A 22,713-nucleotide genomic window follows, 5' to 3' on the forward strand; every position below is an offset into this window, starting at 1 on the left:
GTGAAGGAATACAGACCTTACAACTCTGTGTATAAGAGAGCAAATATAGGCATTTACCAGACCACTTAAACTTGTAAAAACCTTTTATAACAATTATTTGCTTAGGGCTTTTAGTGTGTCATTTTTATTGTGCTGAATGGAAGAGCAGCTCAGCTGCTGCCCTGAATCTCTCTCTGAGGAAGGATTTTTCTCTCTACTGACCACACAGGGAACCTAGCACCGTTAGGTTTCTAAATTAGGTGCCTGAAGTTATGCAATGGGAATACTCCTGTGCATAGAATAGCATGCACTTAAACCCACAAGCAAGGCAGCCTTTTTGCCATGTGAAGCAAATAGCAGAGTGCACACTCACAGGCAGGCTTGCTTCATGCAGTGGCAATGTTTTGCATGCAGTGGAAACCTGTGTACACAACATGAATCTGCCAGAAAGTGCTGTATTGCTGTTGCCTTACATGGCCAGCTGGGATGTCAAAAAAAAGCTATCTCCCTACCACTAACACAACATCCAGGTGCTACAGGAGGACCAGAGGGCACTGAAAGAGGGCTCCCGCGCTTACCCATTCATGTCCCAGTGCACGAGCAACAGGTCCAGAGAAATAAAGTACATCTGGGGTAACATTACTTGTGCCATAAATCCCTCCTTCTCCCAGATGAGCTGGCCAAGCGCTCAGCTGTGCAGGCAGCACACAGCGAGGCGTCAGGGGGCCTTTAGGCTGGGAGAGAAGAGAGCTCGGACCAGCCAGTGGTTTGAAGGAGGTGAAGATACAGGAAAGGGGATGGTAGCGCTTCAGGACTGAGGATAGTGATGTTTTTCAAGGAGCTGTAGGAGACTCCAGGAATCTGGTGTGAGGGGCTATATTTTAAGCAGTCAACCTGGGAGCATTTGTAAGCCCCAGCTTCACTCTAGGCAGTATGTTGTGACTTCAGCCCCACTGCCCTCCTTTGGTGTGCTGCTGTGGCAAGAAAACGGAGACAGATGTGTGAAAGGGAGATGTTGCATGCTCGAACCAGCTCTAGAATGAGGATATAAGAGCAGAAGGAGGGGGCACAGCGATCAGGCTAGGTGTAACCTCTCTCGCCTCACCTCCTCCACAGCCCTCTGTGCAAGGAGGAGGAGGAGAAGGAGGAGAGGCCTTGCTCCCTTACTCCCAGTAGAAGAAGCTGTGTGAAATGACTGGCTTTCCACTATGCTCCAAAAGCACAGTGCTCAGTCTGATCTTTTCTAGCAAGTTATTCTGTAGCTTAAACTCATGAGATTTGTCTCCACTGTAGGAAGCTTTTGGTTCACTTGTGGCCACTGAGTGCAGATATATTTTGGGGGTAGTAGATAATCCCTAAATTAGCCTAGCCAAAGATAAGTACTATTAAGATAAAATAAGCATAAAAAGGGAGAAAGTTCTTGCCTAAAATTAGGCATAGTGTTGACAGAGCCATTGCAAAGCATCACCCCACTTACAAATTCACTGACCAGATTTCAACAGACCATTTTGACCACGTTAGCTGACTTCCCAATAGCACAACTGCGATTTCACCAGGTGATTCTTGCACAGTAACTGCAGATGAAAAGACTGGTATCTTTCAGTATATAGGCTATATGTTAAAAAACCCTTAGGATTTTAGCATTCAGTGATTCGTTCAAACATCATTACTCTCATTGTTAAAATATAAAGGTATATATTTCATTTGCAGTTTGATCTACAGACTTCTGCAAGATAGGCAGGAGGATGCAGTAACCTCCCTGGCACAGGAAAAAACCCAAATCCCTGAGTGCAGACACAGTTACACCAGGAAAACAACACTCGTATTGGCATCGCTTGTTTGTATGGTGTGGAATACTCTCAGTATAGTGTTGTGTAAAGCAGAGCCCCTCCGCAGCTGAGCAGGGTGGCAGGTGTTTGATAGCTCACAAAAACATGATGCAGCAATTTAAGACAGGAACTATGGAACAGCACGTCAAATTCAGGAAGGATGATTGTACCCTCCTGGAAATACTGCCGGTGTTAACCTCCCTGCTCTTGTGAAAATCACCATGCGCTCTTCAGTGACCACATTTGGTCAGGACTCTGCTTTGGATCTTCTCAGGAAATCTTTTCTCTCCACAGAGGATTTTGAAAATTGCTGATACTTTTCTTTCTGCATTTCCTCCTTCAGATAGTTCAGTCATTCTGAAGCCTTTAGTTTTCAGTGCTTACGATAAACTGAATGTGACAGAAGAGCTTTAAGAGCCTAAAGTACTTGTTCACACAGTACTTCTTGCTATTATACATCTCCCACATATATTTTTACTATGCTTTTTAATTCACTGCAATACCATGATACAGTCCTTAGTTGTCAGAGTGTTTCAATACTGAAGAAATACTTAATTCAAGGGATAAGAATCAGTTTAAGCCTCTTTTTGTCAAAGAAAAGTCTACATCTGAACTGTGGATTTTTCAGCCAGTTCTCATTACACCTTTCAGGCAAGCATTTCTGAATAGTTTAAGTGAGCGGCATAAAACACCACCAACAAACCAGGGATAACATTTGCAGGGTAAGTTAGGTGTCCTGTCAGTACCGTTACACCTTCAAGCTTTTAAAGACAGACTGTCTCTCTCTCTCCCCCTACCTCCATGTTCATAACTTCAACTATGTGGAGCCATAACTCCTTTAGAAAGCTACCTGAGCCATGCTTTAATATGTGCTTACGTTGACACCTCTAGCACATAAAAGCAGTTCTCATACATTGCCCACCTTTCTCTCTGCATGTTTCCTGTGCACATCTGCATGTCTCTTAATTCACAGTATGCAGCCATATAGTAAAATAAGGTGAGGTTATTCTCAGTTGGTTTGGTTTCCCAGTAGGGTCGGGAGAGAGTTTTGCAGCCATACCAGTTCCCTGCCCCACCTCCCCTCAGCCCCCAGCACTGGTGCCAGCAGGGAAGGGAGCTGTGGCTGGGGACGCGGACAGGGACAGGCACTGACAGCACCGGCTTCAGGGCACGAACCGCAGCAGTAGGTCGCTGGCAGACTTCCAATTTGCGCAACCCGCTGCGCACTCATATATTCTACAGAGGCATTTGGCAAGCCTCACATCACCTCATCCAAGAGCATCTCTCTTAACGTCGTCATTAATTCTGTGCTAAACACATCTGATTCCAAGTAGGAAACAATAAAGGCAGGCAAAATTCTGGAGGCAATGGTGCAGAGCAGTCTCAAGAGCTACATTTTCAGTGTTTGGATAGACCCTACCAAAAACACTTCCAATGCTTTCAAGAGGATTACCAACATGCAGTAAAAATCAGAAGAATGGGATTAGTAGTCAAAAAAGAATATAAATCTGAACATAATCTGAGCCAAATCAGTAGCATGTTAGCTATTTGAAATAATTCATCTTGAAACTCTCAGTAGTTTGTCTTCATTGCTAAACAATAAAACTACAGGACTTAATTCTTCACATAATTCTATTATTATTCCATGGTGTTGCAGTAGGCATGAATATGGCCATTTTTAAGAAAACTAGAAAATATGAATAGTTTCAAACTGTATGCAAAGAACCTACAAAACTATCATCATAATGACACATATGGAAACTAAAATACACAGCTTCTGTAACTGGGCATACCTCAAAGAGAGAAAGTTTGGAAACATGTAATTCAGATTGCATTTCTCTGAAATAACTACAAAAATAACCTAAAGGGAAGCAGATATCACAGTTAACCTGTGAAAGAGGCGTAAGAGGCTGTCTCTTTTCGCAGTTTGTCTATATATCAAACCAGAGTTTGGATATATCAAAACCTTTATTTCTGGTCAGCTATAAATTCAAACTGTTTATCTGACTTATACATGCAATGGTGCATGTATTTATTAGTGTTTACCCTCACTGATGCTAAGCAGTTTCACAACGTGTACTCAACAATGTAGTGCCTGTCCTATAAATCTGCGGTACTTGTTGCAATATCAAGGATGAGGAAGGAAACATAAAAAGTAGAGTTGCTATCAGTGGAAACCAAATCTTTTTGGCTGATGGATGATAGGAATTCTTCAATAAGGACCTTGATAATTAAAACGTCAACCAAGTCAGATTGTTCTTCCCAGATGAATGACATCTCTTGTTAATTATCCCTTCTTTATATGACACTTGGATCCTTCAGACAATCAATTGTGGTTAAGACTAAGTTCTCACTCCAGTGAAAAAACAAATCATCCTAATAAACATTTCTGTTGCAACAGAGGCTGGCATTTTCTATTTCACAAGCAACAAAGAATACAAACTCCCCACAAAGCATGTGAACTCTTATCAGCTGTACTCTAAAGGCATAGCATATAAAAGCAGTAAACCTTCAAGCTAAAAACAGAGTTATTCTAAAGAATATTCATACTGATCAACACAAGCATTGGTGATTAATTACACTGTGCTCCTCTAGCCCTCCCTTATGGAGAACAAGGCTGTGCTTATATGAAGGCACACCAGCTGAATACATATTTATGAAATAAAATCCAATCTGGCTGTCCAGATTAAGCAGCATTCATCAGAGAGGTACTGATTAAATAATATTGAGTACACTAAGCAACTGCGAGGTGTCTGAGCCCGAGCACCACTTCTCCAAAGCTGATAGTCCAACAGCAAGCCTTCCTTTAGGAGACTGTTCTTTTCACATTGTGCATACACAGTACATACTTCATTTGCTCACATAAATACTGTTTGGTTATCTTTCTGACAGCAGGAAGGATTTTATGCTTATACACCATTTTTCTATCAAGGAGTTACTTATCGTGCCTTTGGAAATGAAACATGCTCAGCTATGCTTTATGTCTACTAATCTAACATCCACTGTTCATGTATTCTAGAATTAAAAAAAAAGAATATGTAGCAGATTTCCAATTTTGGGATCAGTAATAATTTCTCCGGCCAAGAAAATGTGTAGCTACAGTTCAGTGGATCTGGCTTCTGCAGAACAACTGAGTGTCTGTGTTAAGCAAGTTTGTTTTTTACTGTGAAAAGTCAGTCTAATTACTCTTTACCTACAGAATATATTTTAAAGCCAGGCAAATCACATTCTAAGATGGATCAGGGCTATATTACAAGTTAGATTTCAGCAAATGTTCAAGCTCTGATTAAAGGATCGCAAGATTATATAGAATATATTATTCATGTGTATGTAGTTAACAATCCATCAGTTTAAAAAGACCCTCTTTTGGCTCAAATTGGAACACAAATTGCAGGCTGGTAAGACGCAGCAGTCCATCTTAAGTACTCTGTCGTGTGGCCAGCCAGCTACTGGCTCCCCATTCCTTTAACTAGCTGCAGTTCCTCCGCACGCTGCACTAAGCTGGTCGCTTCTGCAGGCAAAACTTGTGCGATTGTTGCAGCTACCTTCTGGCAGGAGGAGGAACCTGTTGCCACAACAGGTACAGCCACTGAGATGAATCCAATCATCCCTGTGGAAGATTCCCAAGAATATAATTCATACAAAAAATTAGAAGAAAGGGATCTGCTTTTTGTGCTGAGAATTTTGGTGGTAGCTTCACAGTAAACCAAAAGAGGCGTCATACTGGAATTGGGTTTCACTGAGCTCTGGCTGTCAAGTCTGCAGTGTACTCCAAGTGCAAACTTGGCTCTCACCCCCATGTTTGGGCATAAAGACATGCTGAATATGAACAGACCAGAAAGTCTGTGTCCTGCAGTCAACATCCAGCCCATTTCCCTTGCAGCAAAACACTTGTGGCAAACACTGACCAACAAATGCAGTTGTCAGGAGACTCCTCCCTAGGACAGCGCCAGCACCACATGGCACAGTGAGAGATCTGTGCACAGCAAGAGATCTGTGCAGAGCATCAGCCTCAGCTGTCTCTGCAGCACAGCCAGGCAGGCGTTGTCCAACACACGTGCTGCAGCCAGCAACATGGAGCCAGTCCCTTCAAGACTGGTGCCATTTCCAAGAGAAGATACCAAAGTAGTAAATCTGACTTCCAAGTTATTTAGCCAATAAGCATGGGTGGAAGATATGAGTTGGAAGAGTCTGGAAGCTAACTAAAAACTAATGACAAGAATGGAAGGATCAGCAAAAAAGGATGAATGGAGCTTTTTGTTCCAAGAAGGTATACAGTCATTAAAGGTATCATGAGAAAATTAAAGAACTACTACTTCACTTACACTAAGGCATATTTTACTCATAGATCCAGAGATCGCATAATAAGATGCTTCAGATAACATCAAGAACTTGGCACTATTACAGACCTCACAGCATTACAGATTTCATTCAATTACAAAAGCAAGAGATTTTTGTATACTTCATACTCACCTTTCTGGAGAGAAACCGTAACACACTTCTATTTTAAATGTATTCAGACTTATTAGCAGTAGTCATAGTACAGCAGCTGCCTTGCTGTTTTTCAGCACTTTGCAGGCACAAACAGCATGAAAGAAATGTGACAGTGCTGCAATTTTACTGATATTTGCAGAATTACATAACATGAAACAGAAAGAAATTTATGGGGAAACCTAACTAACAGGCAGCACTTGTTTAAAATAAGGCCAAATGACACTCCAACAGCATATAGATAGTTAGCATAACATATCTTCATAAGAAAATAAAGGTTTATAAATCTTAAAAATCTCATTAAACTATCACTTTTTTTAAAGCCACAAGAGGGTTGAACTCATGAAAATGTGTTCAGAGCAAGATCTTAACTGCCTGCATTTGCCAGCCCTTGTCTGTTGAATCAGGACGCCTTAACACCTTCAATCATTCAGACTGCAAAACAGAATCAATACCCATGCTGCTGGTTTTGTGCTGCAATCTCCCTCCAGCTTCCCCGAGATGGATGGCCACAATTGATCATATTGGGCCTGCAGCTGAAAAGCTCATCTGTTCCCGGCTTGATAGGGCACAACTTTCTGTCAGATAAACGTTTCAAAATGAGGATAAAAGTTACTTTTATAGTCACAGCCATCTATTTCAATGAAGTTGAGTCACTGAAGGAGGTTTAACTGCACATCCTGCTAATCTTCCAGCTTTTATGACAGGACTTTAACTCTGAATTTTCCTTCCTGATTATTGCATTAGGATCAAACCAAGCTGTGTTTGAGGTAAGTAGTAATTTTTCCATAGACTTTAATAACAGCTGGATCAGACACCAGAATTGCTCCTAAGAGGCACTCACTTCAATTCCCAAGTAATGAACATGACAGCAGACAGATACACTAGTCATGACCTGAGAATAAAACAGTACCATAAAATTGCCTTCCTCTCTTCACTCCCTCCTCCAACACACTCAGAGCTATGAGGAAATGCAAGTTATTTGATTAGGCTTACTGAGTGCTAAGAAGAGCACCAATAACTAGAGACTTTTTGAGGGAAGAACAAGTACTTGAAAGTTCAAGAACCTGAAATGTTAACCTACAGGGTGGTGCTTTAAACTCTTTAGGAAGAATAATCCTGAAAGTGAACAACCTTCAGCAAAACCCATGTTAAGCATTTCTTCTTGTGAAACAACCAGGAATATCAATGCTGAGGACTAGGACACAGCAGGAGGATTCTGTTGTGGAAGAAATTGCCATGAAAGGGTGAAGCAAAGCATGTAGTAATGCCTAAAATGACATGAAATGGTGCTGATCCAACACATGAAAGTACATAATCCTCAGTTAGCCTTAGCTGACTGCTGCCTCCTGTTTTATAGCATCTTCACTTAATGTTTATCTGAAGAGACAAGATAGTGTTAAGTAAGTGCATGGTATACTTTTACATCATATTAGGCTTTGAATCTCTTGCTTCAGTGCTTCTCACCATATGTGTACAGACAGTATTATAACAACTGCATTGAAACATTTTTTTAGCTGTCCTGATGTGAGGAATAATATTTGGAAGAAAGTAACACAGCAGAAAAATTAGCTGTTTACATTTATTTTTTAAATAAAGCGCATAAAGATGGTCATGGTTTTGTAAGCAGTAAACTTCTTGACTAAGGAGACTGGTCTTGCAAATCCATAACCACATGAGTAGGTTTGTTAGACAGGTGTTGATAATCAGATCTGATCTTACAGGCCTTAGTAGAGAAACGGTGTATGTATTTACTACATAATAGTATTCTGAAGAAAGCCATCTCTGTTTGAGTTGGAGAAAGATTTATGAAAGCCAAAAATATAGCAGATAGTTACTGCAAAGCCATTCACTATAAAAGCCTGATTAGGTGAAGAGGACCTTGTACAGTATTTAGCAAACATGAGATCTCACAAGTAGTGATTTCTTGAAGTAAAAGCAGCTAAGTACAGACAAGAATGAGGCAAGAGTTTAAAATGGAGCATGACTTACGACAATAGCTAGAGTACATGTTGCACCAATGTATCCCTAAAGAAGAGTTTGCTAAATAACTCTCTTGCCTGTCCGGTGCAGCTTTTTATCTCTCTACTTCCTGTAACGTTATTGCCCTGTCTACAGAGATATTTGTTCTCACGAGGTCATAACAGAAACAAAAGGGCAGGAGTCTACAGCCACAAAGAACTGACACCTTTTTAGATGTCATATTTGCACTTTACCTGTGAAACCCAACCTAGTGTTAAAATTGATAGCCCAGATGAAAAGGAATAAAACCATCCACTTCCTGGGAAGAGGCCACATGAAAAGAACTTTGCTGAAATCCAACAAACAAAGCAACATATAGTTTGTATGAAAAGAAAGGCAACAGGTGGCACTCACCGGCCATTAGAGAGCTCTGAGTTACATCTCCACACTTGTGGGGCAGGAAAAGGGGGAGGTATACAGACTGAGTACGGGAAAGTAGTAAGGTAAGAACATCAAATTGAAAAGTTGCACTTCCACATAAAGAAAAAAATAAATTAACTCTTTTAAACACCTTAAGAGTAAGGAAAACAAAAAGAATGAAGATTAAATCTATGATACCGCTGGTACTGTTTTATACACTAGACTGAAGCAAGCATAAGATCAAAATTGCTGATGAAGTGTATGTGCAGATACACAGTTGATGCAGAGTTTTTACATATTTAAAATCGACAGTCCTGGAAAAGGAAGGATGTTTTATTTTCACATACCACAATATTCTGCCAAAGTCAGGGAACACCAGTGTCAACTGAAAATTTTGTCAAGAACTTTCTTCTAAGTAATGACTCCAACAACTCCTAACAGGTGGTTTTTTTCTTTCCTTCTTCCAGGAGCTTGTAACTTACCTCTAGCAATAAGCTGACTACAAGTTAATTATCATTTCCTTCTTCTCTCATACATAAGCACACAAATATAACTCATGAATCCCAAGCATGCATTAAATTATTGAAAGCTCCTTAAAAATGTTGTCAAATTGTATTTCTGACATTCTGATAGTAGACATAATTATGGGCTACAGCCTTAACTGTCATTTACTTTAAGACAAATATTTAAAATACCCATATTTTGAAAAGACACATTTGCTGTAACTCTTTCTTAATCTTGCACCTCCTACCTAAAGAACTGCTCGTTCTTCTGAAATCAAGTTACTCTCTGGGAAGCCCACACTATTCTAGCTTCTTTTGTTACATGTAGGCAATCCTATATGCATAGTAATTTGCTGAAATAGTGCAGCTCATCTTCCAGTCTCCTAACTAAATCACTTTATCAGCTACTTCTAGACACCAATGCAAAGATGGGTGGTTTGTAACTTGAGTTTGTGCTCAGATAAAATTTTCACCATAAAATAATTAAGCCTCCAACTATCTGTAAAGAACTTTAAAAGCATTTGTTTATAATGTCAGGGCATAGATAAATTCTCTGCTTCATCTTCACAATTCATATCGTTAAAATACTTCAGTCCAAAGTGACACTAGTTGTATTATTGTTAAAAGAGTACACTGACAAAGGATGCTATTAATATACACACATAATAAAAGGCTGCTATAGGCAGAGCTACTAGCACCATTTTTTAATGTCATCCAACACCTTCCAGTAAAAAATTCTTTTCGTTTGGTTTTAAATTCACCGAATTTCAGCCCACTTAGACAACAGTGCTCACCACATGAATCTCTCCAAGCCTAATTTTTTTGTTGTTACGCCAACATTTTCAGCCAAAACACAAAATATTGTATGGATGTACAAATTCATTGCAAATTGACTTTTTTTTTTTTTTTTTTTTTTAAGTAACATCATGATTTGGAGCAAGGGTCTGAAATTCAGCAAACCAGTACTGTTTGTCAGGGAAACGTTTGTCTGATTCTTGATTTGCCTAAGCTATAGGCAAAATACCTGAGTGCACAGATAACTGGTTCTGGCTTTAGAAGAGACTTTAAAACCTTTTACAATTGCATTTGGGCAAAACCCTGACTGAGAAAACATCAGCACCCAGAGTAAGGGGGACTGCTGGAAGAGAAAGGAGGAGGAAAAGGCTGATTTGGCAGGGAGATGGGGTAGAAAAGGGACTAAGATGAGGTAAGGCTGAATTTCCACTGTCCCTCCACTTACTTCATGCTGTCTGTAGCAAGGAATGGCAGAGACCACCCTGCTTTGAGCACACACCCCCTTAGCCTGACCAAGAGCTTTAAGCACAGACCATCCTGGTGCTGTGAGAGAGAGTCTTGGAAATGTGGCCTTTAATTTGTCAGCCATCATGGCAACTTCAGGCTAGCGATGATTAATATTAGCTTGTTTTTAAACATCCTGGTTCAAGCTGAATTTCAAATCCAAAGTACCAAGTTTGGTAATCTCAGCTGAATTCTCCTTGCATAGCTATTTATATCAGGCATGTCACTTGGTCAAAGAAGATATTCAGAGGATATTCAGCCATGGTAGTATTAATAGAACAAAAGAACATGGAGGCCTATTGCATTTGTTTTTCTGTTCTGCTTTTAGCTGCTCAACAGATCAATGATGTGTGAAAGCAGGACAAACATGTATTTATTTTGTTCACAATATATTTTGTTTTGAAAAATGGCACCTACAGAAGCTTGAAAATCAACTGAAATGGCTTTTTAAAGAGGGCAGAACAAGTTGTGCCACACCAAGACATGGACACACACAGGAATCATTTCTCCAGCAACTGAGAGCAAGTGCTACTGCTTCTGTACAGAACAGACTTCTTGGATTAATTAGTAAGGTTATTTCTTGTCTTGCATTTCAAACTCTAAGACGCTAAATCCATTTTTGTCATGACACGTTCAGGTAAATCAGCCAATGTTTCAAAGTGTATTTTATGCAACGCAGTCACAGTTATTAATAAGTAGCCCCTTTCCAAAAAGCAAAACTTTCAAAAGTTAATACACTACCCTCAATGGCCTCTCACTCCTCCCCTCAGTTTCTGGGCATCACACATGTTTTAGAGATCTAGGAGCAGAGATTACTCCACCTGTTGCATCAAGCACAACACAGGGGCAGAAGTCCTGGATGTTCCTGTGATAAAAACAGAAAGGGTGCGCTGATGTTCATACTGTTGAACAAGGAGGCAGACAATTTTCAAGTTTTATCACAAAAAATGCTCAAATATTTGCACAACAAATAAATCTGGGTTTTGTTTTTTTTTTCAGAAGGGTGACATCTAACCTATAGCACACAAAATAAACTGAACTATAATCTTCCCAGGAATAACAGCAGCACTGAAACAGACCTCAAAATGAGGATGCAGACTTAGGGACAGTAGTCCCTCCTGACACCCACAGACTAAGGTATGTGCCTCAAAACTTCATCTCCGGACTGCTGGCCTGACTTACAGCCAAAAAGTGAAAGCAACATGAGTATGCAAAGGAATTACCCATGAGGATTAAAACAGAATTGTTTACAAATCATTCTCAATTCTAATCTCTTACATTTTGCATTTTCATTAGTCATACTTGAAAAAGCACAGCAAAAAATCTTTTATGTATTCTAAAACTATCGGTCTTTCTTGGACACTATCAGCTCCAATTCATTACTTTAAAGAGGTACATTCTATGGTTTTTCAACATGGTTCCACGGAAGTGAAATAATCTTACCTGGTAGAACCATGAGAACCTTTTCCTTCACAATGTACCCTTGTTCTAGAGAGAAGAACGAAGACTTGTCGTATTCAAAATGTCAACTGACAATTTGAAGTAAAAAAACTTTTGAAGAAATTGACCTGGTTAAAAACATTTGCATAATAACAAGGAAAAATTCTTCCAAACAGATTCTCACAACGAGAGATGCAGGTAAAGATGAAGACTTTTGTCAGTGCATTATACATCTGTGCTAGGACAAAGTAACAGCACACCATTTGAAACCAAGTTCTTGCACACAAAGTAACACCACCACTGGGTTATATGCTGGTGCACCCATTGCTTTGTGGGTCTGATTCTGCTGCAGCTGTAGTAACTAGAATATGAACTACCGATTTCAACAGAAGCAACAATTATAACAAAAAATACCAAGTTGTGCAAGTCAAATTTTGACCTCATTCCCACAATCACAACTTCAAATAAGGCACTCTTCTTCCAACTACAAAGATATGGAAGAATGGTGAGGATATCAAATATCAAAAGAGATTTCAAAAGAAGAGAGAGAGGGAGGGTGGGAGGGAGGAAGAGAGAGACTCATTTAGAAATGACTTTTGTAAGTCATTAAAGGATGAGATATTCTAAAGCATTCAGTTGAGAGCACACTTACTGAGCCACTTAAAAAACCCCATAGCAGCTTTTATACTTTCAGATTCACCTTACAATGTGAATATTAATTTCACCATCATCTGTTCATATCATTGCACAGATTTTATTGCTGCCATTTAAAGGATAACACTATTGACAGCTTAACCTTTATTAAACTGTTGATACATTATGATTCTTTTAGTATAAAGTCAGATGAAGACATTATAAAAAAATACATAAATATTAATAATTACAGATAAACTATTTAGAAGAACATTCTCTTCATAGTATTGGTGTTTTCTTGATAATTAGAGACCAGAAAAACAGGATTTCACCCTCATAACATTTTAGTGAATTAGCATTTAAGTAATACCTGAGTTAATAATCTCAAGAAAGTGGAACTAGTTTAAAAGCTGCAAACAATTAGCTCAAAGTTAACTATGCATGTGAAGAATAAAACTACAGGGTTAGCTATTATTTATGATAGTATGATATGACAAGATATGACTGAGCATGAAATGTAGGTATTTAATCTACTTAACATTTTTTCTACATGAAATGAATGAAGAAAATAAAAAGATGAGAGCCTTCAAAACATCTCTGCCCAATGAATAGCACTGCTACTATTCGCTTTTAAAATCCAGGTACCCAGACTCTTAGAGTTAGTAAAACACTGAAGTCAGCTCCAAGCTTGCTGTCTGTGTACTTACAGCAATAGTCATGCTTCTCTCGTACTTTTCACATAAAAAAGGTTGTTTCAAAATGAATCAGGCTCCACAGCATAACTGTGAGGTAGGAAATACTGTTACCCTTTATACAGAGTAGAAACAGATTGTGGCTTGCTGAAAGGGAGAGGAAGCATGAGATGATTGCTCAGGTGACAACTCCACAGGCTCAATCATCCCATTTAACGTTTTGTGATAATACAGCATTTGATTTTACTCCAGTCCATCATACAGCTTTGATAGTTCTAACTACAGTCATCATCATGAAGTGTATTTAAAAACTTGAGTTGTTCTGTAGACATAGCAACAGTACATTCCAGATCACAAGCCCTAAACATGGAACAGACAGTTGTTTTTTGTTTTTGTTTTTAAAAAGGAGATCTGTTGTACTTCAGTTGTTCTTGATCACTCAGTATAAAACCCTTTCTGACTTCAGAGACAAAAATGCATCATATTTCTGTACCCTGACTTGCCAAAAGATATTAAAAAAATAGAAGCCAAGTTTTGTTCTATGTACATCCACAGCCAGTGGGATACAAATTCTTGTCCCCGATCTCAAAGCCTTCTTTGGGACAGGAGAGCTTTGCAACTCCCACATCTCACATGTAGATCTAGCTCAGCTAGAGTACTTGTGCAAAAAATAAAAATAAATAAATGCATATTGCTATGGCTAAGAGATTTGCAAGGCATTCATAGTCCCAAAGCAAGAATACAGGGCAGCTTTGAAATATAAAGTTCCTCGATCAAAAGTAAAAACAATCAGATAAAGTATTGGAAGAGGGCACGGAAAGAGCTGGTTTCAATAGGAAGGATTTTCTTATTGGACTTGAATTTGTTGGAGTTTGTTTGTTTTTCTGGACAGACCAGTGACAAACAATACAAACCATTTCCAAAGAATACAAAGAACAGTGATGTAGGATTACAGACACCACTCTATTCTTCCTTCTGGGAAACGGACTGATCAAAGGAAAATGCTTGCCCACAAGGCACGCACGCACACACATACACACACACAGTTATTCAGGATCATATCCCAAGATGGATCCCAGCCATTTCTCCACCTCTGGCACAGGCAAATTTTTTCTCAGTGCATAATCTTCAACCTGCAAAGGGAGCACAAAACATGATTTGGAATCTCCAGCTTTTACTGTTTCCAAAAAATTTTGGAACATCTAGCCACAAGGTGTTTGTGAATAACTATAACAGTATTATAATGCACAGTTGCAAGTTACCTGATCTTTACATATCCTGCCAACAGCAAAATATTTGGATTTGGGACTGGAAAAGTAGAGGCCAGAAATTGCAGAAGCAGGTGTCATTGCTAGTGATTCAGTCAAACCAATTCCTGGAAAAGAGAATGAACAACTTTTTTGTTCTCTGAATTGATTTATTGATTTATGCATGTTATCAATTCAGAGCCTCTTTTGTTGGGCAGACCAGAAATCCTGAGACAGCTTCTGCCAAACTCAAAAACCAAGAAGCTTTCAACTGCACTAAAAATACAAAACCATTTTCCACTTGTTATCTATTCCAAAAAATAGGCATAGCTTTACATATATTGCAGGCTTTCATTATAGGGTTACTGTAGAGTAATTTAGAATTTGTTTGAAGGGAAAAACTTGGATGCTTTGGCAACTGAGAAGGGTAGCTAGAGCTTTGACACACAGGAAGGTATTCTGGGATTGTGAAATTAGCAGTGAAGTAGCTGACATTTAAAATATCAGAGGAAAACAAACGAAATAATTTGTTCCTTTTTAAGAGTTACCATCTCAAGGTTTCTGTGGTCCAGGAAAGACATTAATGAATTGGCTTTTATTCCGTTTATATCTGGAATGTCTTCTTGCAGCCATAAGGATGCTAGAATTTTTCTTTTTGTGCAGCAGAACCCTGTTTGCACGCAATCTGCTAATTAGGGACATAACTCCTTCATCAACAGCACTGGCAGTATTTTGCAAACTCTTCCCTGAATGAGGCAAAATAAAAATGGCAATGAAAGGGGAAAGACAGCAATTCCCAAAACTGCTTCAGTTTGATTTTTTACATAGATCTGCACTGCCCATGTCATTGTTTTGTTAGCATTTCAATCTTTAATTTACTTTTAAAAAAACAAATAAATAAAAGCCAAAGGATCTTAGAAAAATGTACAGAAGTACCTGTTGTTTCCTCAACATTTGCAAGTTTCCACATGGTGAGTTTTTCTGTATGGTCTGGCTGGCTTGGATATCCAGGGGCAGGGCGAATTCCCTCATATTTAATTCTATGCAGGTCTGAGAGATCCAGCTGCTCACTACTGCAGTAAGCCCAGAATTCCCTTCGAACCCTTTCATGGAGCTCCTCAGCAAATGCCTTGGAATAGAGTGCAAAGATTTTCTTAGTTTGTGGAGGCTGATGCAACAGCCATTTGATTAAGATGAAAAAAGATAAGAGGCTTTCTCCTTGTCCCCCTTTTATTTCTTAAGGGGGATCTTATTATAGGTGAGAAATTGGATTAAATTTAAATTCACATACAACTTTTCCTATTCAGGTTTTTTAGATTTTTTGCTTTTTGGTAGACTGAGTTTTTTGGTTGTCCTGCTTTAAAATCATATCTGCTTGAAGATGTAAAGATGTGGGCAATAACAGGAAAAGATGAAGTACATTAGCATGTGGTGATGATATACCACTATAGCACTGAAGACATTAGGTGCTGACTAGTTTGGACATCTCCAGTTCTAGCTATGGAAGGCCAGATCATTCTTGCATTCATGCTAGCATCAGATATAAATAAGCACCACTGTTCTTTTTAGCAGAAGAGCTTTCATCTAGCTGAAAGTGGGCTATAGCTTTTCTTATCTGCTCCTACAGCTTACACCAGAATTTTGCCAGCAATGGCTGCATTCAAGACAAATTCCCACTTCAGTAAATATGTTCAGATGGCATCAAATAATAATTTCTGAAACTCTGTTATAGCTAAAGATACACAACTGAAGCTAACCCTGTTCACTTTGCACTTAAGTTGCTGCAAGTTTTAACATGATTACTTAGGTGTAAGCTTGGGGCTGTCAGTTGGGGCAGGAGGAGGGCGGGGAGATGCATGGACAGGGACTTTCTAAATTGCTTCAGCTAGAGCTTTACGAGCATGTCTGTCTATGCCTAAGACATGTGAAGTCAAAGACTTGTAGCCTGGATACATCTGCATGGCTACCATTAAAGCAAGAGGAAGGCCTGTCTGCAATTCAAGAATATAACCAGTGGGTCACACCTGGGTCCAAACACTCTCTCTCATTTAAATAAAGCAAGCTTTAAAGATCTTTTTTAATTGTCTTGTTTTAAAATCTACTAAATTTTATCAAAATCCACATAAAGAACTGGGAGGTGTTTTTGCAACTGAAAGATATGAATAGCAGACTCCCCTCAGGCTCAGAAGACGACTCTCTTCTCGAGACAAGTTCAGTGGAAGCAGTTCACTTTCAGATTTAATGCAGAGCATACCTCAGAGGCAACAGTCTAGAACTTGAAATAGCAACTTGTCAAACAGAGTCAGAGAAAACTTACACAGAGACATAGGATAAAACCTCGTACCTCCGCTAACCGGTCCCCAAGAGCCTTTACCATTATGATGTTGTACTCATCATCCTGTTTCCTAAATTCATTGCACAGCTCATCTACTCCAAAGCAGGCCACAGCAAACAGGCCTAAGTAGTCACAAATGCCAGAATCTAGCGGTGCTATGAAGTCAGAGAGGCAGTAATAGGGATCTGTGCAGGCAGAGTCTTTTTCAGCCTAAAATAACAAAAATAATGCAATAAATCAGAACATTTTAAAAAACATTAATTAATCACTATCGATCTAAAGAGTAGAGTTTTAAGATTAACGGATGTAACCCATTTCTGAAAAATATCTACCCTAGCCTTTGAGACATGATGTCTTTCCTGTGCTTGAATTAGATGAAAAACACCTCTCCTCCTCTGAGGGTGTTTGGAAAGAGATGCTGCACTGAACAGATATGGAGAGATGTTTTGCCTCTATTTACAGCTAGCAAGCTTTAACAGTTTATTCTGCACACAAAGCATTACAAAATGAGGAACGTACTTTTGCCAGCCACTAGGGAAGAGGAATTTTCCATTTCCAGCACTCACTGATTGCACATTTGTTACCAAAACTGAGGGCTGATAGCTTGCATCCCAATTACTCAAACCGCAGAATTCTTCAACAACTCTTTAGCGCTTTAGAATGCCTCTGAGAGTTTATAAACACTCATAATTTCATAAGCTACAAACCGCATGCTCAGTAATCCAGACAAAATGATGCCCCAAACTCTACATTTGCACTAACCACACGCTAACAAACAAAATGTACCTACCACCACCGAAAAGGTGAAACCCAAGCAAGGTTCAAGAGGGTTTATGCAAAAAGGGAATATCCTGCTCACTGGGGCCTCTCCCAAAATAGAAAAAGGGGAAAAGAGAAAGAGTTGACTGAATGCTGGCAATAGCATTTAAAACAAAATTTGACAGTTGAGCATCAAATCGGCATATTCACTATAGTAACAGGACTGCTATTTAAAGAGTGGCACAGCTTTTGAAATCTGCCCAACTTACAAGAAGATAAAAGCTATTTCATGGGTATCACTTGACTCACAAGATTCTCCACCAAGTTTTCTTATTCTGCAACGGCATTCTGGCATTAACAACACTTTTTATCCAGTTCCCAACAGCAATTTAAAAAAAAGAGGAAAATAGAGGAAAATGATCAACTGTTTGCCTTGTTCTATAACCAAATAGGCTGTAGAAAGTATCATAAAAGTGAAGAAATATAAAAGCTTGTTCCACACAGATGATCTCAATACTAATTTTGAGGTTCCCTTTTAATGATCACAGTTAAAAAATATTAAATGCATCTACAAATTTTAGATTTACATCAACTCCTTACTAGTGGCAATGTCACAGAGAAAATCCTGTGTACTGAAAGAAATGTTTTATGTAAGTAGAAAGAGGCAATTATTCTCTTCTACTTTGCTCTGGTGAAGCCTCAGCTGAATTACTGTATGCACAGGACTGAAAGAGATGCAGATAAAATACACGGAGTCCATAATGGTACCCCCAAAAGCATCAAGAGTTTCATGACCTTAACCTTTGAGAAAACCTGAAGAATGGGTAATATATGACATGAAAAGAATATGGAAAAAGGAAAGTAACAGTATTCCAACACGTAAAAACCACTATAAAAAGAAAGACAAATCAGATATTCTCCATGGGAGAGCACTGGGAAAATGCCAAGAAAAGAAACTGTAGTAAAAATGATTTAGATGGGATATCAAAACTTTTAACTAGGTTGTAAAGCCCTGGAACAAGCTACCAGGAGGAGTTTTAAGACAGCCCTCCCTGGATGTTTGTGAGAACAGTTTAAATAAACATCTGCCATGGATTGTCAAGGGACATTAGAGCTGTATCCATGCAAGGAACTGGAACAGATAATCCTAAAGCCATTAATTTTTTACTACAGTTCTGCAATACTGACATAGGGTTGTCCTCACAGAACACTGCACTCCAAAAACTGAGGTATCTTAAATTTGTTTCCACTACATTTGATGACTCTGAATACATAAACTATAAAGAAGCCAAATCAGAATTTGGGGGAGAAGGAGAGGCATAACATCTTGTAAATGTTGCTCAACCTATCAAGATACATGCCAATCTGTGTAAGTATGATTGAAGCATTAATACTTACAATAGTGATTCTCTCGATCACAATTACCAGCCAACAAAATAATTCTAAACTGCCACTGGATATGGGGAATTTTACATAAAAATTAAGACTACCAGGAACTCTTATCTTCATTGAGCTTTATTTTCCATATATTATAAGTATTTTTTAAGCTTTAACACATTCCAGCAGAATTTCTCATGTAAGGCAGAATCCAATGATATTATTAGAGAATTTAGGTTCATTAGGTTCTAATTTAGCACACAGGGTCTATGTGATGAATTTATAGAGCAGAGTGCTTTAGGACAGCTCAAATATTAAAACAGAGACAGAAAACACAGGTCATATTTGAGGATGTCAACTCTGTTGTACAGAAAGCTGTTAAGCTGTTAAGCTTTCTGTACAAATATTAGGCTTGGGTCATCACTAACAAGATCTTGTTATTACTAAAAGAGAAAGAAATGGCAACAGATAATGAATGAAGTCAGATAACAGCAAGCATTTTCTGCACAGATTTTAATAGGACCATTTTGTTCCGTTCTTGTAATTCACCACAAAAATTTTTACTTTAATTAACAAATATTCTTTCATTATACCTGTTGCCTCAAGCCATAAAATTTTGCTATTGGTTCCATAGATCCTACTGCATCTTCTACGGCATATAAATGAATATCATCTTGAACACTTTGAGCTGGCCAGAATCCAACCACACCCCTGGCTTGTAATTTCTTTTGATTAATCAATGTTTTCAGCAGATTTTGAGCATCATTATAAACTCTCTTTGCTTCTTCACCTATCAAAAAAAAAAAAAAAACTTTAGAAAAGGCCTGTTTTCACAACTATTTAAACGAGCTCAAGATTGATTCATTTTCCACATAATTCTCAGATCACTGCGACAATCTATCAGCTACAGCAAACAGAGAAGACATCACTGTGACTATGTCTATACAGCTCTAACAACATATATCTTGAAATAAATGTTTCAGCAGCACCATTCTAGTAGAGGCAGAAGATGCAGAACAAGATGAGTGATAGGGAAAATGTGTGTGCACCTATGTTATCATAGCGCAGCAGATCAGAACATTAACTTCAGTGTCATGCTTTCAGTTTCATCATGTATTCCAAGGCCTACTGAGTAGTTTCAAAAGGAGACAGAGCCTTCTTGTCATCCTCGCCCACAACAGGGACACAGACCTATTAGGTGCTCTGTTGCCATTTTCTGTCATTAAAATAGATCCCTGTGTTTTGGCATCCAGGTGAACTCCAAATAAGATAATTAAACATTTTTCCATTATTTTTCAGTCTCGCATCCCAACACTTCCTTCAGTCAGTGTTGCTTCATACAGAAGATCTCAGTGAAATTTAAGTTTCCACGTATTTTTTAACTATTCCTATGTATTTCAAAACATTCAGAATTTTAATGCAGCCTGTCATGTCTAATAGGATTACTTACATGAGGTAAATACAATTTCAATACTTACCTACAGTTTTATCATTAAAGATTTTTGGGAAACCTCGGTTGGGATACTTTCCCCTAAGTTGCCAGACATCAAAGAAAGGCTTCCAGTCAATGTACTCTACCAATCTCTTCAGGTCATAATCTTCAAAGACTTTTGTGCCAATGAATCTTGGTTTAACTGTAGGAATCAGAAGTACAATCTGACATGAAGGAAATAATTGCATATTATTCTTATATGTGCAGCCTAACCAATGCTCACCAACCTCAACCACTACAAACGACCTCTTTCAAAGTACTGCCTTAAAATTCTTACTGCCATATTCTTCCCATGTGATACCATACTCTACAATTATGATGTGATATATTGACTGCTAAGCATAAAAATAATCAAAATATGAAAATTAAGGCCTTTTACTGATTCATATAGATAAATTAGCTGTTAGATTTCTGAACTTATTTCATTGGCCAAAATATTTAACAGAAGACCAGAAAAAATAACACAACTTATCCATATCTAACATATTTTATGTGCACATGACATTCATAATTATAAAGCTTGCTTTCTATATACAGACATACTATATGCTAGGGTATTCTAGGATATTTCTGACAACTAATATGAATTTTCTAAGAGTTTTTGCCATTGCCACACACTTCGTAGGATGCATATGCACAAGTGAGAAAGAGAGATGGATCCATGTTATGATGTAGCCACAATCTTTGCATGTGTTTCATCTATGTTGTCTGCTACTTTATAACAAGAACTTTACTAAGATGAGCTATTGAAAATTAGCATTCTTTTGAGTCTTCTAAATGAAATCGCAGAAAGCAGAGACGTGTTAATGCCACTGCAAGATAAGACTTCTTGTGAAATGCTGTTTATACTTCTGATTTCTAGCATTTAAAAAAATTCAAATCGAAACAAACTGGTACAGAAACTAGTAGGGGGAGGGGTAGAAAAAGCCTTTAACTCTTCCTCCCTTCAATTTTAAGGTAGAATTTGATAAAAATGTTGTGTCACAACTTGTGTTTTCTAAATGTGAACTAACAAGGTTCACAATATAATGATCTAGCCCAACATTCTTTCAGAAAGCAGGCGTTAAACTTATCTTTGATCATACAGCGTTACGGGTAACCTGCTGTTTGGGGTTCCCCCCCCCAATTTTTTGTTAAAGATTTACTGAATTTTTTGAATATATTTATGAAAACATGGAGTAAAAACAGGACAGCAACATCCAACTTATGCAACAAAAAAAACCCTGGTCAAATAGACAACATTTTTTTCAAGTTGTCATACATTTCCTGACAAAACGCTACTACCGTATATCCTAAAGTTTAATGAAGCGTAATTCAATTAAAAAACAAAACAACACAACAAAAACATACAAACTGACCTGGTTTATGGCCTGAGAGCCAGTTGTTATGGAAACCTTTTCTCCTAGCTTGCTCTAGAGACAAATATCTTCTTTCCTGTATGAACATAAAGGATACTTTTACAAAGCCTCTTATCTTTCAGATAAACTGTAACCACTGAGGAGGTTGTACAGTTTTACTCAAAGCAGTCTTTGGGAAACACCTCAGTTCCCTCAACTCCCAGTTTGCATGGGTAAAATGAAATCACAACAAACTAGCTATACCATACCATTATCTTTTCCTGCATGCTTTTAATGGAACTTGCCTACAAGATTTCTAGTTCTGAACTATACCGTAAGTTCCTTTACTACTGCAAATTACATGAACACAGAGGTACAGCAAGATGCTGTCCTAATACTTGCAGAAAGCTTACGACTGCAGTGGTAACACCATCAGTGACATCAGCATGCCTCTAGGCAAATCACTGGCTCTGCTGAAACCCATGGAAAATTTACAGCAACTTCAGTGGGGTCCATGAATTCACTGCTGACCTCTCCTTACAGAGGAGAATGCTGCCCTCACTGATCTCAGCCTGGTGAACGGGTTCCTTGCCCAAAGACAGTCTTAAGCTCAGAAGGGCAAAACGTTCACAGCAAGAGGCCTCCTGCTTTATCTTTCTTTATCAAGAGACCATGTAAGAGCTAGATGACTTTCAGCTGGCTTCTGGGTTTCTTTACAGAGAAGGCCTAAAAGAGTAATTTGTTATTTGGCTCCTGTTGTTAGTCTGCACAGTCTATCTCCACATTTCATTGCGTCCTCTTAATTCTCCTGAAATTGCAACCTCAATTATTTCAAGATTGCTTAGGTCCCTAGCCTAGGCAACATGAACACATCATGAGAACATGGTGTTGTAAAATATCCAATGGAGTATGGCTCAG

General features: G+C 38.5%; 1 protein-coding gene and 1 long non-coding RNA gene across 2 annotated transcripts in view; one reads left to right on the plus strand and one right to left on the minus strand.

Moving 5' to 3' along the window:
* Positions 1 to 22,713, plus strand: part of LOC106485502 (uncharacterized) — a 54,736-nt gene that overhangs the window by 20,830 nt on the left and 11,193 nt on the right. Inside the window, exon 4 of the long non-coding RNA XR_001292731.2 lies at positions 11,483 to 11,620. This is a non-coding gene — a long non-coding RNA (uncharacterized lncRNA). The remainder of the gene's footprint in view (positions 1 to 11,482; positions 11,621 to 22,713) is intronic.
* The window catches only part of MTR (5-methyltetrahydrofolate-homocysteine methyltransferase), a 50,276-nt gene continuing 40,224 nt past the window's right edge, over positions 12,662 to 22,713 (minus strand). The window contains exons 27-33 of the mRNA XM_067293365.1: positions 21,817 to 21,892; positions 20,445 to 20,600; positions 19,560 to 19,756; positions 16,840 to 17,040; positions 15,432 to 15,624; positions 14,511 to 14,623; positions 12,662 to 14,381 (exon numbers count right to left, since the gene is read on the minus strand). Coding sequence (XP_067149466.1) covers positions 14,295 to 14,381; positions 14,511 to 14,623; positions 15,432 to 15,624; positions 16,840 to 17,040; positions 19,560 to 19,756; positions 20,445 to 20,600; positions 21,817 to 21,892 — 1,023 coding nt within the window. The 3' untranslated portion in view covers positions 12,662 to 14,294. The remainder of the gene's footprint in view (positions 14,382 to 14,510; positions 14,624 to 15,431; positions 15,625 to 16,839; positions 17,041 to 19,559; positions 19,757 to 20,444; positions 20,601 to 21,816; positions 21,893 to 22,713) is intronic.

This window comes from Apteryx mantelli, chromosome 3 (assembly GCF_036417845.1).
Source record: "Apteryx mantelli isolate bAptMan1 chromosome 3, bAptMan1.hap1, whole genome shotgun sequence".
NCBI lineage: Eukaryota > Metazoa > Chordata > Aves > Apterygiformes > Apterygidae > Apteryx > Apteryx mantelli.